This window comes from Ambystoma mexicanum, chromosome 13 (assembly GCF_040938575.1).
Source record: "Ambystoma mexicanum isolate Mex_15411 chromosome 13, UKY_AmexF1_1, whole genome shotgun sequence".
In the NCBI taxonomy this organism is placed as follows: Eukaryota; Metazoa; Chordata; class Amphibia; order Caudata; family Ambystomatidae; genus Ambystoma; species Ambystoma mexicanum.
In genome coordinates this window covers 615,665,615-615,683,365 of record NC_090938.1, presented here as the reverse complement: position 1 = coordinate 615,683,365, position 17,751 = coordinate 615,665,615, and the positions used below count along the sequence as shown (strand labels likewise).

The 17,751-nt window shown below is 42.2% G+C and overlaps 1 protein-coding gene across 1 annotated transcript in view; it reads left to right on the top strand.

Annotated features, from left to right (window-relative positions):
• The window catches only part of ODAD4 (outer dynein arm docking complex subunit 4), a 300,717-nt gene that overhangs the window by 95,811 nt on the left and 187,155 nt on the right, over window positions 1-17,751 (top strand). The window contains exon 6 of the mRNA XM_069634493.1: window positions 12,242-12,466. Within this exon, the coding sequence (XP_069490594.1) occupies window positions 12,242-12,466 (225 nt within the window). The remainder of the gene's footprint in view (window positions 1-12,241; window positions 12,467-17,751) is intronic.

The following is a 17,751-nucleotide window of genomic DNA, read 5'->3' as shown; positions in this document are numbered from 1 at the left end:
GACCTCCTCAAGTGAGGGCAATGGAATTTTCAAATCAATCCACTACACTAAGATCAACTCTAACAAATTCAAAAAGGAACCAAGAACTGTGGTGTCTGATAATGCAATCGATCCCGACCAATGCCATGAGAGATGTTCCTGTACAGAAAATGGTCTACCAACAACGGAGGCTATTCCTACAACCATGCTTGACTTACAAAATATGTTAATAGCCATCACCTCACAATCCACGATTCCATTAAGTAAACTGCAAGAAGCAAATGTTGATGCAAGCAAAGAGAAACTAAGGTTGATCTCCACAATACTCAATAAACAAATTCAGATGGAGATTTTCATAGAATCTCTACAAGAACGCTTAAAGAGAGAAGCTGAAAACTCCGTCAGGTGGCAAGATCGTCTTGCCGACATCGCTAGAAGCGAAAGGATAGAAAAACAAGAGCTGACAATTTGATCCCAACTATCTCTACAACCAAGTCCAAAGAGCCAAAAAAGCTCAAAGCGGAAATAAGGCCTCTTACCAAAGAGGACATAATTGCCTCAAGCGAAAAGACGGCAAACCTAACGCAACCTCCAGTGAGAAATCTAATTGACTTGCATGATGAAGATCCCCCCCTCACAACAATCAACTGCAATCATTGTATCTCCGCTAAACCCTGCTTTAACTTTAAGTAGAAAATCCATACAACCAGTTATCCAGGTCGTGCAGAAGAACTTTCAAATATTCAACCAATAGAACAAAGAGGAAATTGAGATTGCAAAGAAAGACTTAAAAAAAATCTAAAGGAAGACAAAGTGGTTCGCGAGCGTTTCTAAGAAATCTTACTACTCCAAAACCCCCACGTAACATTAAAGAAATTATATGTCCGATCAAAGTATGCACAAAGAATGAACAAGTGTTGCAATCAATGAAATTTATGACTCGACCCAAAGTGCCATCATTATCGATGACTGACGCTCTTGGAACTTTCACAGCATTTGGATGACAACATAGAGCCTTCACAAGAGGCGCAAATCCAACCTTCGGACGCTGGATCAATATGAAGAATCTCAACCGTCCAGAATTTCATTAATGGAACTGACCTGTGAAGAGATCTCCATCTCCGCATTTAGTTCACAGATTTTTTAGAACAACCTTAGTGTATCCTAAATTAGCGATTCCACTATGACGAAGAATTCAACTTCTTCTACTCCAAGCCGCATTTTGCATGTACCAAAATGTATCAATCCGTGTACACTGCGTCAACCAATAAACTTTTCCTTGTTGATCACTCGGACACAAAACAGAAAAGATGACCTGATACTAAATGGGGCAAATCTACGCCGCCTATTTGAGGTCATTCCGAATTTGGCAAATATCTGATCAAAAGACATATGTACAGTTGAATTTGTAGATGATGCAAGATTAGATGGAATCAGAATCAATCTTTGAACCAGAGATATCCAACAGCTGATCCTCCAGAACATGCAAGATCTTTGCGGCTTGGGATTCACAGTACAGGCAGGTGACATGCCTAAAGAGGCTTACGAAGATTCCAACAAGTCCCGTCTCCATTACAACCCGAGTCAAGTCCCATTTAGAGAACCGGAAGCTAGAAACCCTGAACAAAGCCATAACTCGCAGAATTCAAGACAAGAACGGACAAACAAAGCTAATGACAAACAATATAGATATAGATCGAGAACAGAATACACTAAGCATTTCTTTTGGAGAGATCTAGATCAGTCGCAAGATTATTAACCACTAACGCGAAATAAAAAAGAAACAATATCTTTATGCACGTGGACTACGTGTGGAAATGGGCATCTATTAAACCAACCAAATGACTATGATATCATCTCTATTCAGGAATCATGGATTTGCGAGCAGTCTATATGCAATGGATACATCACTATCATGAATCCAGCAAGGAAAAATGCGAGAGGACGCCATTCGGACGGTCTACTTACTCTATTTAAAATAGGCATAAACCTAGAACTAATAGAATCTCAGAACATTCAGGAGAGAATTCAACTTTCTATTCTTAGGCAAAGAAGATTGAACAAGCTGGCAGTACCCCCTTTTAAAGAGCATTCATCAATAGAAACCGTTGCAGTAATAAACCTTTACTGGAACCCAACTGCCATAGCATATCAAAAATACATAGACCTGGTATGCTCAGCAATCGACAAAATGGAAGTACTGTATCCAGGCTTAAACTTTATTCTATGTGGCGATTTAAACATCCATATCTATGATAAGAAAGGACTGGAGCTAGAGCAACACATGTTATCACCAAGAGCCCGGATATGGAGTAAAGAAATGGCGTCGAGAGCACTCTAACTCAACAGCCACAATGGACTACATATATATGTCAGCCGACCTTCATTCCAAAATAAAGAAAACAAGAAACATTAAAACAGCTAAAAGTGATCACGAGATCCTGATGATTGAATGGACAATGGACAATCGATTAAATGATAAAATACTACTTCTAGAATTAATGCTTAACAGGTCGACCAGATTAAGAATTCTACAACATGCTTTAGAAAAACTTCCAGAACTCTTTGTTTCGAATGAACTTGAGGATAAAAAGAAATGGAACTATACTTGGCTCTTGCAACCATACAAAGCTATGACCATGCCGTCTCAAGTCACTGGCAAAGTACATAGACACGCCTACAATGAGGACATAAGGAGGAAAAAACTGGAGTTACGAAGATCTATCAAGCAACTAAAGAAAAAAATCACCAATTGATCAAGTCATGATCAAACAACTCAAACAAAGATACCGAAATTGGAGAAAAAGCAACAGAGCAACACAAGCTCAGAATGATGCAGTAGCGATGCTAAATGCCTTAAACAACAGGAACACTTGAAACCTTTGGAACTTGTTGAATCCAACCGTAACTCTTCAGAAGATGCTAACTGATGTCTCTGAGGACGCTTGGACTAAGCATATAACTGACTTATATCAGTCCTCCGAAAATTCGATTCTGACAATAAAGGAACCACCTATAACATCCTGGAACTTCGAATAGGAATCACGAGATATTGAAAACGCCATCATAAAGCTCAATCCCTCAAGAGCGCCCGGACCAGATGGTCTCTCCAACCAGATAATTAAGAAAGATCCCGAAATCTGGAAAAATAATTGCAAGGAACTGTTCAAACTCATTTCCAAAACCAATAAGATCCCACGCTCTTGGAAATTAGCAGTCTTGATACCGATATTCAAACAGGGTGATCCAAAGAACCGCTGTAATTACAGACAGATTGCCCTGTTGGACCCATTAGGAAAGATATTTGTAACAATATTGCTAGAACAATTACAATCATGGGCAAAAGAAGCAGACATCAATGCGACGAGACAAACTGGGTTTGTAAAATACATAGGCACTAATATCAACCTCTTTTTGCTAAATCTTTTAAAGCAAGAAGCAATCAGAACCAAAACAATCCTACTGGCTATTTTCATCGATTTACAACAGGCGTTCCATCTTGTGAACAGAAAACTACTATGGGAAAAGTTACAAACTTGGGGTTGTCCCGTGAATATAGTAGAACCTATCAAACAACTCTACTCTAATACATCTATAAGAGTAAGGATGTCCAAGTCAGGTATGATGACAGATTCTATATCCACCTGGAATAGCCTAAAGCAGGGCTGCCCTTTGGCAGCGACACTTTTTAATCTTTTTACATCTGACTTCGAAAAAAGAATACAAGTACCTGAAACAAACCCTCCGAGATTAAATGCGATACCGTTATCCTGTATAACCTATGCAGATGACATTGTCTTACTCTCGCAAAACAGGAGAGGATTACAAACGGCCTTGGCAATCCTTGAAACTTATAAGGAATTGAATAAATTGAAAGTCAACGTACAGAAAACTAAAATAATGAATTTGACAACTAAAAAACTGAACAAGGAAAACAACAAAGCACTATTCATGTATAAAAAAAAAACTCATGCAGGTGAAGTCTGTTAAATATCTAGGAATCTGGATAAATCAAACCTCAACAGAAAATGAACGGATGATACAGCTAAGAAACAAGGCCCTCTCTCTTTCAAGACAAGCCCAAATTTTGCATTGGAAATATGGGAAATTTTCGATGAAACCAATCGTCACCTTCTATCTTCGAAAGGTAACAGCCATGTTGACATATGGAGGTCAGACAAAGTTGAATTTAAATCTGGACATTTGGTATAAATTGGAAGGGATCTTCTGGAGAAATGTTCTGTCCCTCCCAAACTCGCTACCTATAGCAAGTATAAGATTTGAGTTAGCCCTACAATCAATGCATCAGTCATAACATGGAAGAAATTAGATCTTTTCAGAAAAATAACTTCACAGCAAAAAATTCCACCTCTACGGATATTCAACACAGAATTTACTAACTCCAATGCAACCGTATTTGAAATATGGAAACAGCATATCGAAACAATCCAACTTGAAGCTGACATCTCGAAGGATATGTTATTAAGAATACCTCAAAAAGCTAAGAAGAAATTAATCCGCAACGATTGGATTTAAACAATTAAACAAAAGTCTAAATATCAGGCAACCTTAAATTGTATTTCCGATAACAGATCGGTCAATATTTTACCAAAATATTTGACTCTGTTTCCAGACAGACACATAAGGGACACCTACTTAAGACTTTAAATATCCTCCCGACAAGAGAACTTATGGCTAGGAGGAAATTAATACCAAGCGATTTGAACTTTTGTCGTTTTTGCAAAGAAAAGTCTATTGTGGAAACACTAGAACATATTTTTATGCAATGCCCAGCCTTCACAGAAAAAATATCTATTTATAGAACTTTTTATATGAAAACTTCAACTCAACTATCGCCTGAAGAGAGATAGGAAAAAATTCTTCTGGGTGATAACAAAAAAGACATTTGCACGCTTGTGAAATTTTGGGAAGGAATTGTTGACTTGAAGTAATGATTTCATTTTTATGCTAAGATGAAAGGTTTTGGAAACAAAACCAAACCATCATAAAATTAAAATAAAAAATATATAAAAAATAAAAAGTTATTTTCTACTTGTCTTTAGAGAGATGCTTCTTCATCCCTGGGTCCCCCTCTTCAAGGCTCAGAACCCTCTCTAATGTCAGCCTCCCTCTGTCAGCTTCACTACAGCTTTCAACACTGTGTCATTCACGAATCTTAGTCTTTTTAAACAGTTCACTGTGGACATCCCTCTGTCGGGTTCACTCTTGCCAACCTTTGCAATTCACATAGTTCCTTAAACAGTTCTTATGATGCAGGATTCACTTCCCTTCACTTCACCTTCATTTGTCGGTCAAAGACTTTGGACTGTACAGAGGATTTTACTAGACCCCGTATGACCACTTTGACCCTCTTCTCACGCCGTTCCCGAAGTCTTCAGTTAACGGTAGTTTCAACTTTAGGGTAATCGCCCAAAGTTTCTCAAGTGACCACCCACGTGGTGTCTGAGTCCTCTGTAGCTGGTTTTCCTCTCTTGTATCAAAACAACAGTTTTTTTGTACTTTCTTCAATTAGCCATTTTGCTACTTTTGTTCAAACACAGTTCGGTTTCTTATCGGCTCTCTACTCGACTCACCGGCTATGATGAACCACTCAGCCTTTTCTTGTCTCTGGAGTCAAGGCCGGGGCCACATTGGCCAGCGTCTCCCATTGTCTTGCTTATCAGCAGAGGAGGGCCTTGTGTACCGTTGACATCTGCTGCAACACATGCTGGCTATTATTTGCGGTCTCACCATTCCTTCTGTGGAGGTTTCATGGGCGTGGCTTGGTATGGGCAAGGTCACTTCTCTCATTGTCACCCTCTCGGTTTGCGGGGGCTTTCTACTCCTCTTGAACTGCCATGCTGAGTTAGCTCTCTCGTCGTGAGTTCTGCCTTCCTCGTATTGTGCTCCTCCTTCCTTTTATCCCTGTGCGGAAGGGAAAGGGCCATCAGATATCTGTAGTTAGAAGGGATTGCCTGACCCTGCCTGATCTCATTAACGGGACAATATGGTTGATTCACATAGAAAGTTAAAGCCCTACTTTTCCTATGAGGAATCTTTCTTTCTTTTTGTCTGTTCTTAACCGTCCCAGTATTTCTTAGAACGGGAGAGGTGGAGTTTGAGATTGAACTCCAATACCTTTTGCAGGCGGAAAAGGGGGCTGAATGGTGGATTTTACAAAAAGAATAAATATCACGTCTCCCCTTTTGGTATTCTCCTCTGAAGTATCCATTTAACTGTGGATCAAAGTGGGAAAAGCCCTCATGTTTTTCACAGTAAGAGCCAATCACAAGACATGAAGCCAGTAGGAAACCGGACCTACAAATCAATCATTACTTTGTGAATCACTCTATCAATTTGTGTATAAAAGAATCAGAAACCACCTGGCATTGTAGATGATAGTGGAGCCGTCCTTGGAGACAATCGTCACAGGTTGGGGAGAGTTTAAATTGGAGAAGCCGGAGATGAGAAGGTGCATTTACCAACCAGAGAGGGCCAAATGGTTAAGACCAGAAGAAGAAAAGATAAGAGAAGGTGACTTAATCATGTTCCGACCAAGCCAGGAGTGCAAGATTGGGAGCTGGATAGAGAAGGGAATATGTGAAAACTAGTGGAGCCAGAGCTTTGGAGAAGCCAGCAGTAGAGAACATGCTAGGTGAAGAGGTCTGCTGTCCTGGGTTCGTAGACTGGTAGAAAAGCACGTGCCAAAATTCCTTAAGTATTGAAAGCAAAGGCTAGCTTGGCGATATGGTACAGACTTGTGTAGGAGTAGCAAGGCAACCAGTCAAACTAAAGAAACTGTGCTCAAAGCCAAGACTCTGGTGCGAGTAGCAAGGCCATCAGTACAAATAAATAACTCTAGCTAGTGCCTGAGACCTAAGTAGGGGCCATACATTCTTCCCATAAGAACCGGCTGAGGGGCAGGAGGATAGCAGCTAGGTCCTCGAAGACTTCTGCCTCTTCGCTTTTGGACCAAGACATCAGCCCAGACTGCGGAAATCACCAGGCTCCATTACTGGGTGAAGCTGTTCACCACTTGTGCGGAGGGTCCTTCATCCAGTCTGTGCTAGTTTTAACTTTTTTACTTTGTTCACACTCGTATTTTAATTTACTTTGCTTTGTTTTATTTGTCTTTCTTATGGGTCGCTCGGTCTGGCGGCAGTTTGGCCATATATTGTCTTTGATCCTATTGTAGGCCCGTAGGGCTTCTTGTTGCCAGGCTATTGGAACTGGTGCATAATAGTCGCACTAGAAGATAGTCAGTGACAAGCTTGTCTGTGCCTGTCTGTGATCCGCACATACAATATGTGCCTTCCTCTGTTCTGTTCTGTCTCACCCAATTAGATACCATGAGATTTCGGGGAAACGCTGTTGGGTTTTGCACTTACCACTTCATCGCCATCCCCGGAAGTGCTCACTGGGCTTGCCATTTCCCCTATCGGTGTTGTTGTTTGTGCTGTGATTTGTAGTCATGCAGCTATTCCTTTAATGCTTTTCTCCGCAGCATGGGCTAATGCTTGCTTTGTGGTCAAGAGAGCTATGCAAGTTGCTGATCTTTTAATGTCTGAGCTATACAATCTAGTTTTTATAACGGAGACATGACGGACCCCGGGTCCTCACACTCTGTATCAGCTTCCATATTAACAATTTGGATTGTGAAGGCAAACCTGGAAGAGGTTTAGTCATCCTCTTTAAGTCACATATTACATGCGCTAAAGTTTCCTTACCAAATATATCGTAACTGTGAAGAACTTCTAAACTTCTATTGAAGCTGGGATTCTCTTCCTCTGATTCTATTGCCCTTCACTTAGTTTACCAAGTGGCCAACCTGATTCTCATTTTGCAGAAATGTTTGCCAGGATGGTGACTTATTTATGCTTCTTTTTTCACAAAATTGATTATCCTAAGTAATTTGAATGTCTGGTGAGGCAAACACTCTCTCCGCCATTTCAACGCTATGTGACTTCTTTTCTATGATTGCTTTCTCCCAAATGCTAAGTAAACCCGCCAATACTCACAGGCATATCCCTTTCCTATGATAAGAATCCAACATCTTCTGGACACTAGCTAAATCTTTTGCAGCATTTCCAATGGCAGTACTACTGTAGGGAAGGCATGGTATCACAAGTATGACACTGACAAAATGGATACAATTTGTAAATCCTTTATTGAAAATGCTGGGGTTGGAGAAACTCCTATGTTGCCCTATAACTAAAATGGGCGTAATCTCGGCCATGAAACGATAAACAAAACAGTCCTAGTGGAGTCCGTAAAATCAAAATGGCCTATGCTAACAAAACCTAATGCCTGCCCTATCTCTTGTACAAAAAGTGTAAAAAGGAGAAATGTATGCAAAAGAAAAATCAGTGTTCAAAGAATAAAGGTAGTTGAACTAGCTCTCCTCCTCACGTTAAACCTCACGGAGTAAGGCTGTCCTTTTAGGCAGGATGACACACTCTATCTCGGTTTCTGACACTACAGTTCCAAACTGTGGATTAAGGCCTGCCTGGCCTTCCTCGTTAATGTCTCTTTCTTAAATTTCGAAATGGTATTACAACGTAAAGTTCACAAAGGTCCCCCTCTTCCGGGCTCAGACCTTACAGCACACAGATCACATAGGCCCCCCTCTGTCAGGCTCAGACCTCACAGCATAATGTAAGGTTCACAAAGGTCCCCCTTTGCCGGGCTCAGACCGTACCCATGTAACAGTTCAACACAAACTTACCGGAGGCACGGGGCTCCCTTCCACAAGCTTATTGTATTTTGGGCCTCCCTCAATCGGGCTCGGACCCCTTTCAGATGTTGAAGACTTTCGAATGTGCGTGTACCTCTTTACAGACCGCCTCAGGACCACTTTGACTTAAAGTTCACGTTTAGTCTCGCTTAATTCACTTTTACTGTTTATTCGCTTTACAGCTTAAATCAAAGTACCTTTCACAGAGACTTTCAAATGGGCTACTTCCTTTCACCGGACCACTCCGTTACTTTGTATCGCTGGTCTTGTATCTGCCTTTTACTTCAAAGTTTATTCATGGATCTTCCTTTCTTCTCGTCTCATCCACAAGCCTGCAGCCTACACTTGTCATATAATGTTGCTACTTCATTCACTTTAACACACACCAGTCTCTCAGGTCGCCTGCCAACTCACCGCTGTGTGCGCTTCTTTCTTATTTTGCTATTTCCAATTCACAAGTCAAGGTTAGTACCACAGGCTTGCCCTCGCCTCCCGCAGTCTGCCGCTCACCCGGGAGGGTCGCTGGCGTACTTTAAACACAAAGCAATCTTCACTTATGGGATCTGGCCTTCTTTTGCGTGTCTTTCGCGGTCTGTTGGAGGCAACAACCTCCAATAGGGAACCCTTGGGGGTTTCAGCCCGCTGCTCTTGTCCCTTGGTCTGTTGCTCTGCTCCAGTAGGTGTGCCTTTGTCCAGGAAGTGCTGCTCGTACTCGTGTTCCGTCTTGCTCAGTGTGTCTTTAGGTGCTGCCTTTAATTCGTGTGAGGAGAGCTAACTGGTATCAGGTGTGTGCACTTAGTATAAAGTGCCTGACTTTGCCTGACCCGATTAACGGGATATGTCCAGTACGTTGTGAGACTTAGTCAGGTTGCTCTCAGTCACTCTCTTCCTCAGCCCAGTGTTTGTGTAAAAAAAAAAAAGGGGGGAGGAGGTTTGGCACTTCGTAAAATCCTACAAAATATGATGGGGTAGATGAACAAAAAAGGGGGGAATACCGCATCTCACCATTGGCTGTCTCACCCCCAACTCCATGGGCACTAGCGAGTGGGACACCCTCTGGTTTATCACACTACTTTGGCCAACAATTTTAACAATTGCCTTTTACAGGCAGCCAAATGGTCTCACGCCTATTAAGCTTGCTAAAACCCCTCACCATTGCCCTTCTCTGCCCCTTGGTCAGTAGATTCTGTTAAGCTTATTTGAAAAAAGTATGTAATCCCAAAAGGCATTGCATCCCATGTTTCATCCAGATAAAAAAGAAGATGTGTATTGTCTTCAGCTCAAAGCCTACCTTTCCACTATTTCTAATAGCGAAGTGGAATTCTACCGAAAAGGATCACCTGCTGAAATTACTCAAAAGGAGCTTTTCAAAATAATGAAATATGTATCAATTTTCTTGTCTTATCTCTGCTACCCTCCCTCACAATCACTAGCCACCTAATGAATTCTACCTGTTCTTTGATCAGAAAATTCAATCTATCTATGATATTATTGTCACTCACCCCAAGCACATGAATTCCACTTTGTTTCATGCTAGGTACTGTAAGGAAGGCATGGTATCAAAGCAAGACAAACACAAGTGATCACAGTTCAGTGGTGTTTATTAAACTGTAAAATGGGTGAGATAAAAGCGTAATCTAAACTTATGTCTAAGATGAGAGCAAGCAACGACCATCAAATAATAATAATAATAATAATAATAATACAGTCTTAGTGGAGTCATATAAAAGTGCCTATACTAAGATAACGTAAAATGCAGATTTTGCCCAAAAGCTTGCTCCCAGTAAAGGCTGACGAACAGAGCAGCATTTCTTTGATTTGTTCATGACTGTTAATGAATATGTAAAACATTGTTTTGCCAAAATGTTTTGTCAAAGTTTGGAATACAATATACCCTATTGAATGATTTAATTTTGGAAATTCCTTTACCTGAAGAAGGGCTAGACTGGCCCGAAACGCGTAGTAGATAGACAGATGGGTATAGAACACCACCTGTCTGTTGTCCTGGAGATCCATATACATACACATATACAAAAAAGTGTTGAGAAATGATGCAACTTGTTTATCTGTGAATATAAACTTTTATGTTTTGAATTGTTTCAAGATGAATGCATGAAATGTTTACATAAGCATTCCCAGAGTTCTGGAATCCTATATATATATATGTGATTTTTTTGTTGAAATTAAAAGTGTCTGGAAAACAGACTGATACTTACCCTTAAGTGACACAAATGCTTGATTATCCATTAAGTATTGAATAACTGAAAAGTATTTTCTCTTGAACACTGTTTATGGCATATTTGACTAACTCAAATATTGAACTGGTTAGTTTTTGTGTGTGCCCCTAGTTATACCCTGTTATTTCAGGGCATCTCTCTTTGCACTTGGTTTATATTGTCCCTCTTACCCCTTCCCCACCAGTATACATAACTCAAACAAACAATGCTCTTTTGTAAAGGCACCTTAGCCTAGTACTGTCTACTTTGTAAGTCATTTCTGTTCGAAAGGACACCCATTTCGCTAATACATAAATAAAATACAAATGCATTGGTTTCATAGTCTATCGTAGCACCTGTGGCAGCACAGGCCCAAAGACCAATCCCAGAGGAGTACAGTGTTTGGGCTTAAGCTTTACCGTAATGTCCATCGAACACCCCAACGATGCAGAGTGAAAGTTTCAGGTACGGTCTGCCTGCTGACAAATTGCCATAAACGACAGCCTGTCTGGCTGCATTTGACCTGACGGTGTTTGAGGGAATGTGTTTTTGCATTTTCCCCAAAGTAAGGAACTCTGTTTCTTCGTTGGTGGTGTAATGGGGCTCTGGAGTCGGGGCCCTGCAGTGCTTCTTCCATTCATGTGAACAAGAGCAGAGTTTTTAAGATGAACATTCATTTGGTGCTTGGTATTTCTTCTTTTACATCCTATTTTTGTCCTCCTCCGCAGCAACAGTTGGCGCATTCAGTTTGCAGTGCATTTTGTGGGAGTAAATTAGAATGATGAAAAAAGTATCTATAATGACCTGCACCAAGCTTGTTCAACACTGTGAAGCCTTAAACGCTGTGCCCTTGGATGGCCCTGAAGTGCACAGTTTAGCATCACACACAGACATTGGTGTCATGGTCAAGATCAAAGCATTCACTTCATCAGACATTTACCTCTTCATGCATTTACTTCTTCTTACCTTTACTCGTCTTCATCTTCACATTGTCATGGTTGCAATGGATATGGTGAGGTTAGCTGTAAGGTTAGGGCTGGGGTCAATGGGGGGGGGTTAGGGGTCGAATATGGGTAAGAAAAGAAGGGGGGGTTTAGGTGATCTTCCCCTGTAATGAAGAAGTGAATCTTAGAAGAAGTAAAAGTATGAAGAGGTACATTTGACAAAGTGAATGTACGGTGAAGAGAATACATCCCTTGTTTAATCAAAATTTCAAAGTCAATATTATTTTGCTCTTAACTTAAGCACTTTCTAGCTCAGCTGATCAGAATCCAAAGCCTTCGCTGACTATAAATTTCCACTGTTTTTGCAGAACTTGTGAAAGGCAACATGAGAGGTGGAGTTAAACTCCAAGACCTGATCATGAGTGGCCTCTCTTATCTGGATACCCGCACCAACTTCTGGCGCCAGCAGAAGCCAATCTACGCACGTGAAAGAGACCGCAAAATCATGGAGCAGCAGTGGAACAGAGACCGGAAGGTCAAACCAGCAGACCCAACCAGATACATCCTGAAGAGCCTGCAAGAGATTGATCGTTGTAAGTAAGGCATATTCTGTTATGGGGCGTATAGCACCCACTGTAGAATGTCATCCTTTGTAGATACCCATGGGCACTTCATCATGAAAACTAAAAGTGTACTTTCAAGCAATAGTCACTGGTTCCACGGGCTGCACCAGGTGGCAACAGTCCGGGGCCTAAGTTAATATACCCGAGCGCAGTTGGCACTGTGGGCCAGGGAAACTTTTGAGGCAGAGAATGTGGTGGTGAGTGGGGCTAGAGAGGAAGCGGACCAGGTACTGTGGGGGGAAGCACCGGTTGGTCGGATGGCGATGAAGTCCGTGAGGAGCAAGGATGCAAGCAGGGTGTAGCTTTCTCAGAACCCAGGCTTGGATCATTAGATTCTTCCTGGGTTTTGAACAACTTGATTGGTTTCTACAACCTCCAGGGTGCTATTTGAAAAACAAAACATGTTCCCTTCATTAAAGTTGCCTTTTATCTTTTACAGTGTATCCCTAATCTTTGTGAATAGCGTCAAAGAATGTTAACAAAACTGTACTGGTGCTGCCTTCTTAGTGTACACAGTCCTACTCGTAGACACTCCACTTGCTGAGATGCTGCAATGATTGGTCCCAGTGATCCATCGTTTCGCTGTTGTTTAATCATTGGGAAAGGAAGGTACAAGAAAGCAAAACAAATTAATATACTGATGATTGGTTAAAACGCAGTATGTGGAAATAATTCTTTGTAATGGCTACAATCTGAATATGAAACATTTTGTTGGTGGATGTTATGAGGTGTTTTCAGTACCAGGTCTAGAGAGGCCAACTTGTAATTGACCTGCAGGATTTCCGCTAAGTTTGACCAAACTCTCACAGGTAAATGTGACTGAGCCGTAAGACTTCAACTTCTAGGAGAGGTAAACACTTGTATACGGTGTAGATCATTTAAAAATATATATCAAATAAATGAATTTGTACAGTCTTTAATGGAAAATAGATTTGGCATTTATGTAACAAGAATAATGTGTCTTCAACTTAACAACAACTATCGGGTAAGTAATCACAAAATTATATCTGCATAACAGTAGCAAAAAGTTTCCTAAGGGACATCCACAACACATTTTAAACACAACACAGTGATGCTACTGATAAACACTCAATGATACAGTTGCAGTTTAAAGGTGAAGAAACAATGGTTACAACTTGGCACAACCCTTAAAAATCTCTCACCCACTTTTAAAATTACACATACTGTCTTAAAAAGTCAAGCCTTAAGCCCTGAATTATTTTTCACCTAAACGAGATTTAGAAAAATATGGTCCCAATTACATAAGGGGGCTTAAGAGCAGGGTCAGGCTGGAAAGGGGGCAAGGTGCAGTTGCCCCTCAGGCTGACTGGGGCCTTTGCTCCCTGCGCCAAAACTGCAATATGTACAAAACATTATTGAAAGAGAGAATATCCATCTGAGCCCAGCCTGCCTCCAAGGAATCAAGTGCTAAAAAGCCTGCTCGGTTTCTGTGTAGATGGGGTGAGGCAGTCGTCTTGATTTCAGCATGGTTGCTGATGTTTTTGGGTGGCCTCCACACTTGAGGCTCCAGAGTGAAAAGGAAAAAACCCTAGGCACAGGTGCATGTTCATACCGATCAGTGGCAATGTATGCATTTAAATAACAGATTCTGTGCCCCTTGATGGTAATGTTGGCCCCACTGTGGCCTATAAATATTTAGTCTGTTACAATCCTTAACAGCCTATCCCGACTCCTACTTGCCACGGAGTTAAGGGTCCATATATTATTAGTTTGTCCTCAGTTTCATTCTGTAAGAATGCTTACACTTTTTTCTGATTCATTTTTTGCTCATCGGTGAGTACATTTTAAAAAGAGTTTAATAGCATCCTGAATAGCACCCATGGATTTTACTATATGGTGGTTATAAAAATGGCTGTTGGATTGTTTGTGGTATTCACTTTTGGGCATAGTTGAAAAACATGCAAAGTAAGGTGTAACATTCATATATCAGGCACGGGTAGAGCGTTATAAAATACTAATTATTAGGATACTGCAAACTGAGGGGGTCATTCAGATTTAGGCACATGTTTTTATAAAATACAGCCAGAAAAGATTACCACATCTACTGGTGATGGTTCTGAAAAATCACACAATTCAGAGTTTACCACCAACGCAGATAGTATAATATCTCTTTAGGGACTTCCAAAATACCACCCCTACCTATGAAGGAGAAAATGGATTTTGTACAGTAAAGGCTCAAGATGCATGTGCGGAAAGGAAGGGGATTGAATTGAGGGATGGTGAAAAAAGGGTCCAGGGGTCTGAAATTTGATTGTAAGGAAGGCAGGGTGAAGAGGCATCGAAGATGTAGTGCAACCGAAGGGAACAAGAGGGTGATGGCTAAGTAAAAATAGGGTAAATGAGATGAAGGTACAAATCTGGAAAGGTAGTTCATCAGATTCAGTGCCTGATCTGCAGGCCAATGTACCCAACTGTGGGACTCACTTGACCCTTTTCTTTTTTCTGACAAATTGATACATACTTCCTTTATGAACATCTGAATCAATTAAGATGTCTCTTATATTTTGTCAGGTTACTTTATCATGTGAGTTGGTGCGTTGAAAGTCAGATTTATTGAACAGTGCACTTATTTGTCCCTTTAATAACAACTTTGCAGAAAGTGTTGCTTCTATTGATGAAGATGGAATATGAGAAGGTGAGGTGTCCCGCGCTGTCTAACTTTGAAACTGTATAACCAGGAAGCCAGGGCTCAAATCCCTGCTTTCCACTCTTCACACATGAAATGATCCTGAGAAAATCACTTTTCATCGCTGTGCCTTATTTACCATAACTATCTATAGGGAAACAATAAATATGGTGTGACAAGCGTATCGCGCTTATGCCCTAAATCGAAAAACATGAATAATAAGAGTCTGTATGTTGTATGGACAGCAATAGTATTGAACAATGTCTTTTATTCTACGTGTTTTGACATTTGTTGTTTTCAAGGCTGGCAAAATAATCCAGCATTATATATAAAGGCAACCAAAATGCAGTCATAATAACACAATTGAATCAAAAAGAATAATTACACAACCAAGATTAATCAGCCACATATTATACCATTTCAGAAAGTTTAATAAGCAATATGAAAACATATTGTAAAAAGAAACGGAAAAAGAGATGAAAAAAACATAATATAATATTACCATGCCCAGATTGAATGGCAGTCATGGACGGAGCATTGGTGGATCCGGAAAGCACAGGAGCGAAGATAAAAACAAAGAACAAGAGTACAAACGCTGCGAGTACAAACTTGTTCCAAGTACATAATTGCTTCCCAGGGCTCTGGTCGGAGCCTGTGAAAGATCATGACCATATATGGCCATTCCTATTCCTGAAGAAGGTCATAGAAGGCAATGGTTCACATGACATAAGAGGTAGCCATTTTGACCTTTTGTAGTGGGTTCAAGGCCACCACATGGTAAAAAAATACCAGTAAAAGAAGTATGTAGATAAGGTTTACTCTGTCACCTGCATATAATTAACGCATTAACAAAAATGCATTTAGAGAAAAGGGAATGGGGACGGTGTCTGCCTGCACTACTAGCCATAGGGACGGTAGCAGTGCTGCAGCCTTGGGGAAAGACCAGTGCCGTCCAAAGAACAGAGAGGCATGTGGGGTGAAAAACACTCCTCCCTTGTTAAGAATCAAGAAAATCATAAAGAGACATCAAATATGCTGCAAGTCTCATAAGAATGAGGCTAAAAAAGCAGCAAAAAGAAAAATCTCTCATAAAGTGGAAATGCTTTCTTTGGCTATATTTCATTAATTTTACCTCCTGGCAAAATTGGACAGAACAGTACTCTTACGTCCTGTCCCCTTTCCTCCATAGTGTATGAGCGTCCCTTCCAAGGAACGGGAGACGGAACCTTTTTCACCAGAAAAAAACCTTCCCCTTTTAAATGTAGAGGCGTGCAGCGGTGCGGCCCAGGGAGCATGTGCTGCCCTGACTCCACAGCCACACCTCAGTCCCCTTTTCCGCGTCGATGGGAACGGGCCGAATTCACCAGTGCTCCTGGTTTTGGCTTCAGCCATGTAATTCCACGCCAGATACTTCTTCTCTGTCTTTTTTGTCTTTTCTATCATTCAGGTACTCGGTCCTCAGGAGTCAAGCTCCTTTCCGGCGCATGTCGACTTCTATAGGGTTCAGCAGGTGTCCATCCTGCAACAGGCTCTTCCCAACTTCAGACCCCCATGCCCTCTGCCTACGTTGCCTTGGCCCAGACATCGTTTGGAAATCATGTTCGGCGTGTGACTCGCTGTCCTCAAAGGAGCCGAAGAACAGACTAGCCAGGTGGAGGGAGCTCTTCCAGAGGTCGCCTCCAGAGGATCTCAAGAACTTTGTGAAGCATCGAACCAGGCCCAAGTTAGGGCTGATATTCTCCATCGCACCCTGCAAGGGCGACTCCTTCCCAGGGACTCTCCTTCGCAGGAGGGACTGGTCAGGTCCTTCTACCGGCACGTGCACCGAGGTTGCTTCAGCTACCTGCCTTCTGGTCGAGGGATCCACCCGGGCACAGTGTTGAGGGACCAGAAGGTTCTTTTGCCGGGTCTACACCCGAGGGGCTCTGCCCCTTTGCCAGCACCTTGGTCGAGGGGCTACGCCCTAATACCGGCAATACGGTCCCCCGGGCTGAGAGTGTCATATCTTCCGGGCCTAGGCGCGAGAAGCAGGGTAGCCCTTGTGATCCACACGCAAGAGTCTTGGAGGAGGCTGGGCTGAGCACCACGTCGCAGGCACGTGGCAGGCAGCTCGACAAAATGGCCACCGCGCCAGAAAGAGGCACCCATCCAACGCCATTCCAGGAATGCGGCAAAGACTGAGTGTCAAGGTGGGACTGGCCTCAACCAGGTACGTGGTCTACAGTCTACCCCTCAGTCTCACAGGGCGACTTTCCTTGGCGTCCATATGGACAGGGTACGCAGCGACTCCAGCAGCCCCCTGCTACCCTGTCGAGCTGCCCCCTGCCTCCTCTTTGGCCAGTGAGGAGGTGCTCTTCGAGAAGTTCCTCGGCCTCATGAAGTCACCTCAGATGGGGGTTATCATCAAAGACGCCATCAGGGAAGTCATTCCCGCCATGCTTGTGGCACCACAGATGCCTCCATCGGGCCCCCAAGTCCCGGTGCAACCGCCTCCTCCAGCTCCAGAGCCAGCTCTGCAACCTCCGCCACCTCCTCAGCCTCCGGCTGCGGTCTCTGTACCCCAGCCTCTGGCGCCAACTGCTCCTCCTCCAAAAGATCCTCCAGATAC